We start from the raw sequence: 6,668 nt of genomic DNA on the forward strand, positions 1-6,668 counted from the left end.
TTTCCAATCCACCTATTACTCTTTATTCCCCCTATATATTTATTTTTCCCTATTCCACTAAACCAAATTTCCTTTCCACTTTTTGACTTTCAAAATTAACTTAACTTACTTTTTTCAAACTAGCCCTTTTACCCACCACAACTATATTTCTATCGACCAAAAATCTAATTTCATTTTTAATTATTTTAAAACCCTTTCCAAAATTATCCAATATACTCTTCCATTATTTATAGTATTTTATTCACCCCACCTAAACTTTCAACCCATCCTTATGGGTACTTTCCCTACCCATAAATACTATACTCCTACCACTTATACCAGTATTTCTCTTCCTATTGCCACTCCTGTACCTAGTACTCTTCCTATTGCCACTCCTATACCTAGTACTCTTCCTATTCCCACTCCTGTACCTAGTACTCTCTTCCCTATTCCAATACTCTCTAACCCTAGTACTCTTCCTATTGCCCACTCCTTACCTAGTACTCTTCCTATTCCCACTCCTATACCTAGTACTCTTCCTATTCCCACTCCTGTACATAGTACTCTTCCTATTGCCACTCCTGTACCTAGTACTCCCCAAAATTCCCCCTCCTATCCTGAAACCTTCCTATCCCACTGCCGACCTAACCCCCTTTCCTATCCCTCTAACCAGTTACTCTTCCTATTCTCACTCCTCCTACTGCTACTGCCGACGCTAACACTCCTCCTACTGCTACTGCCGACGCTAACACTCCTCCTACTGCTACTGCCGACACTAACACTCCTCCTACTGCTACTGCCGACGCTAACACTCCTCATACTGCTACTACACCTGCTTCTACTCCCACGCCTTCTCTTCCAGCCCCAACACGGTACCTTTGCAATGCCTTGGCTGACCATCTCGGCGGACACGATCATCCGGGCGAGGCGTCCGTTCCTAATCGCCTGCAGGACATCCGTGTCGCGGCAACGGAGCGCGGTGGAGACGAGCATGCTGGCGATGGGCGAGACCGTGACGTTTTCATTCCTATTCATTTCTTTGATGAATTCTTGAGGGAGGAAGGAGGGTGTCTTGTACTCATCCAACTTGATGACCACCGTTGCGTTACACATCACCTCGGCCATCGCACGTCTTAATAAGAATTGTATTATTTTCACTTTAAGTGTGTCGTCGGTCTCCTGTGACTGTGGGCCTGTGTCTGGCTTCCCAGTAGAACCGCCAGAGGAACCTACGTCCGTGGCTTCATCGGCCGTCCCGCCCCCGCCAAAGATCGCCTCAATTATCTTTCTTGCTTCTCGCATATAGTTTACTTTTTCACTCATAATTCCCCTGACTTCATGGAAAATGGGAAGTCTGTCTGACGGCTCCACCTTGGATAGGATAAGCGCCAGAATCCTTATGGTCGACATTGCCTCCCCTCCCTGCTGAATCTGTCTTTTCACAGGGTACCTCAGCGTTCTTGTGCCTTTCGCCACTGAATGAGTGTCGTAAATGTCACCTGCGTTCAAAAACAACCTACGCACTTCTGTCTGTAGCCAGTGATCCATGTCATAAGCAGATGGGTCCTGCAGCTTCCTGTCTTGAACGTTCGCTGCATCGGAATCGCAAAGACACCCGCTTGGCACCTTGAAACTCACAACGCGTAGCATATCTTCATTAGCGGGGTCTTTGGCATACACCTCCCAGCTGCTCCATTTCTGAAAAATACATTTATTAACAATTTAAAAATAAATAAAACAGATAAGACAGAAGATGGGCAACTCATTCCGCAGTATTATCATTTTTCAATTGGAATCTCTAAAGATCCACTAAAATGAAATTTGCTGTTTTACCCACTACAACAGTGTGTATGAAATATTTGAGCCATAAAAATTACCTGCCCTAATATAATAGCCATCAGCTAAAAAAAATAAAAATAAATAAAAATAAAAACACGATACGATATCTACCTGCGAACAACTGATACCCTTGTCTTGGCGATGAGGTGGTATTATGCAAGGGATGAGACGGCAAGTCACTGTCTCCACAGGTTGTACCATGTCTGTGTCGCTTTGGGCCACTTCATAGGTTTCTCCTAATACCGTGGGGAACCGTAGTTCAGAATACGTTTAAAAGCATGCAAAAAAGGGTTTCCAAACTGTAGAAACTTCTGCCTTATATGGGTAGCTATTAAACTTTATTTTACAGCCTGAAGAATATTACAAATTGTCTAGTATCATTGCTCACAATGAACTACGACTTCCATACTATGTTCGAGCAATTTGCTTTCAAAGCGAGTCAAATATATTATGTTACATTACCAAGATAAGAAATCACAAAAATAAAAGTGAAAGTGACAGCTGTAAATTACGCCCGCAAGTTATTTTTTTAACAGTGACCAATGAACCGACTATGTAATTTGGCTGGCAATGAATATAATTACAAGTTACAGACAAAGAAATAAGGTTTATTTGTATTAGCCTATGCATATTTATTTCGATATTTAGATCATGCATAAATATCCAAATTTTCAATTTTCGTTAGGCATTGCCCTCAACATCATTAACAAATGTTAATGCAAATATATATATATATATATATATATATATATATATATATATATATATATATATATATATATATATATATATATATATAAATGCAAATATATATATATTTTTTTTATGTAAATATAATGAATAATGAAACCGAAAATACTTTAAGCATAACTATCTCAAAATCACACTTTGGTCCTGGACACCTGAAGGCACTCACCCCCTTCTGCTACCACAGTCTTCAGCAACATCCGCTCTTTCTCCTCCAAACAGCAACACGAGTCATCACTGCAATTGCAAGAAAATTAAACCAATGGCTCCTGAACAATGGGGTTCAGTATCAAGAAGCTTTTGATTTTGATTCAAATGCGATTGATAAAAGGTTATTTCTTCCACCCTTTCAATCACATGTTTTCAAACTGACAAAATATCAATATGTATCTAAGGATATGTTGACGCCTGGAGAATATCTACTTACAGTTATTCATAAATAAAAAAAAAAACAGTTTACCGGAAATTAGTTTGCCCAGTTTTATTGGGTCAGTGTTAATACACTGCCATTCCCTACTTAGTTTCGCGCTCAGAGGAATGAGACGATTTTCTCAAGTTCGAAAATTACTGCCAGCACATCAAAGACTACCCAAGCACCTGTCTTGAGGTGGCGAGACGACGTAGGCTTTCGTTCTGTTAAACTCCTCAGTACTCTCGACGCCCTTCATATGCCTCAGGGAATTCTTCGGAAGGTATTCCACACACTCTGAAACATCATTGATTATCACTTCTATCTTTCTCGGTTCTATTCTCTAATTCAGTGATGACACTATGTCTATCTTCACAAAAATAATTTCCATCTGAATCACCTCCATTTCCGTCATTTCCGGGTGGACAACACAACTGCTTCCCCGTCTTCTTGTCGATGTCGAAGCAATAAGGAGATGTTGCCTCCACAATCCCTGCCGCCAAACATGTCTGAAAAAAAAAAAATGCTTTAATGGTGCGTTCAAGGTAATTCTTGACTTTTGGAAACCCTGAGACCCCGATCTTTTCTATTACCAGGCTGAAACAGTTTCTTAAACCATCCCTTAAGAGTCTGTCTAAAATTATTTTGAAGTTAAATGCAGGTACAAATTTTCACCTTCCATCTCCCTTAGCTTCACTATCTATAGCGAGACAGACATACAATTAAACCTGACGTTGCACAATTTACTTTTAATAGAGGAAATATAAACTTTGTTTTATTAGCAGTGACCTTTATACGGATTTTTTATTTTGATTTAAAGTGCGGGAAAGGGCGTTTGGTTTATTTGGGTGCATGATTAGGAACAGACTAAGGTCAATCAGTGGAGTTTAGGGGGTTTTTACATTTGATTTTTTTGGAATCAAAAATATTAATACATATAATTGACAATTATAAGGATATCAAACAAAAATTACAAACAAAATGGGAAACAAAATTTTTAAATATTTATATAATAATATAAATAAAATTAAAATATATATATAAAAAAAACAAAGAATAAACACAAGATATTAAAATAAATTAAAAAACATATTAAAAAACAACATATATATTTTATATACAAACATAATAATAATACAAAAAATATTAACCCACACACATTAATCACAACACCATATATACACACACACAATATACACACAACAAAATTTCACCACCAAAATATTACTATAATAAAAAAAAATATAAAATAATTTTTAAAATAAAATATAATATAATATATATTTATATAATTTTATTTTAATATTTTAATAATTATAAATTTTATAATATATTTTAATTTTTATATATATGATAATATATTTTTTATATATTAAAATTTATATAAATATATATTTAAATATAATAATAATATATATAATAATTTTTATATAATATTTTTAATATTTATAATTTATTTTAAAATATATAAAATTTATATATATATTTTAATATTTATATAAAAAATTAAAATTTACAATTATACCAAAAATAAATATATAACATAATACACTATACAATATACACATAATACAATTTTACCATATATAAAAAAATTTTACAATATACACATGTTAACATATATCTTTACACATATTACATATTACACTATAACATAATACATATATATCACCCTATATTACATATTACATATATATTCCTATATATACACATATATATAATATACACATATAACAAAATTTTACACATATATAATATATAATATAATACACATATATAAAATAACATATAACATATTATACACATATAAACATTATACATAATATACAATTATATACATAATAATTATATATACAAAATCATTTAATACTATATACTATATATATACCATATCAAAATAATACATAATAATACCATTTCATATATATATATAATATATACACATATACATATATAATACAATAATATACCAAAACTATTACATTTACACTATCATATATACTATATATACCATAACTATATATACACATAATTAACTATATATACATATATTACAATTATAACATTAACATTAATATCACATATTTTAAAATAATTTCATAAATTCAATTATACCAAATTTCAAAATAATACAATTATATAATATAAATAATATACACATAAATCACTTAACTATATATTCACACATTTACAAAATTTCATATAAAACAACCCTAATACTATATACATTATATATACACCATATATACATATATAATTACCAAAATTTATACATATACATATATATCACATAATATACAATATCATATATACATATATATAACAAAATACATAAACATTATATTACACCTATATCCATATATATACCATTATTACTATATACATTAAACAATTTTAACATATTACAAAATATACATATTTAAATTACACAATTTTTAAAATATTTATTACCTATAAACAAAAATATAAAAAATATATATACAAAAATATATATACACTTTTATATACATATATACATAAAAATATACATATAACCTATATATACATTAAATGTACAATTTTATATTATATAAAACAATATTGTATTACAAACAATTTATATATATTATATTATATATATTAAATTTATAATACAAAAATATATAAATATATATATAAAAATACACACATATAAAAAAATAAACAAACATATAATTTTTAATTTCAAAAATAATATATAAAAAACAATTATAAAATATACAACATTTATATTATATATATACAAACAAATATATAAACAAACAATAAACACACACACAATATAATTTTCACACACCAAAATTTACCACAACAAAAATATAACACACCCCACTAAATACACACACACACACAAATAATAAATAATATATATAATATATAATATTAATTTTTTATATATATAATATGATATTATATATAAATATTTTAAAAATATAAATTTAATAATAAATATTAATATATATATATTAATTTTTAAATATAAAATTTTTTAAAAAATATATATATATAATATATTATATATAAATATATATTTATATATTAATTAAATTTAAAATAAAATATATTTTATTATAAATATATATTTTTAAATATATATAATATTTATTATATTAATATAAATATATATAATAATAATATAAATATATACCATATATACACAATATATAATAATACCATATAACAATTTACAATAACACATATATACAAATAAACACATATAAAAAAACAAAATACAAATACACATGTTACCATAATTCATTAACACAAATACATATATACTATTAAAATACCCAATAATAAAATATAAATATAATACACATATATAACAATATTAAATTATAATAAATACAATTATTACAATTACTATATAAACCATATATATACTATATACATTATTATACATATAATATACACATTATTACATTATACAAAATTACAAAATCATTTAAAACATATATACAAATAATTTCACAATCATAATATATACAATTATACACATTAAATAAAATATAATTATAAACAATACATATTTATCTAAAACCATTCTTATTATACATAAAAATTACCCTATACATATATATCCCCTTATATATAACAAACATATAAATATATAAAACAATTACTTATATACACATTATATACCCAAAAAATTACAAAATATATAAAAACATTATTA

General features: G+C 28.3%; 1 protein-coding gene across 1 annotated transcript in view; it reads right to left on the reverse strand.

The window, feature by feature from the left end:
* Positions 1 to 6,668, reverse strand: part of LOC119578181 — a 29,816-nt gene that overhangs the window by 19,729 nt on the left and 3,419 nt on the right. Inside the window, 5 exon segments of the mRNA XM_037925921.1 lie at positions 856 to 1,677; positions 1,930 to 2,054; positions 2,735 to 2,802; positions 3,163 to 3,271; positions 3,375 to 3,483. Coding sequence (XP_037781849.1) covers positions 856 to 1,677; positions 1,930 to 2,054; positions 2,735 to 2,802; positions 3,163 to 3,271; positions 3,375 to 3,483 — 1,233 coding nt within the window.

This window comes from Penaeus monodon, chromosome 2 (genome assembly GCF_015228065.2).
Source record: "Penaeus monodon isolate SGIC_2016 chromosome 2, NSTDA_Pmon_1, whole genome shotgun sequence".
Lineage (NCBI taxonomy): Eukaryota > Metazoa > Arthropoda > Malacostraca > Decapoda > Penaeidae > Penaeus > Penaeus monodon.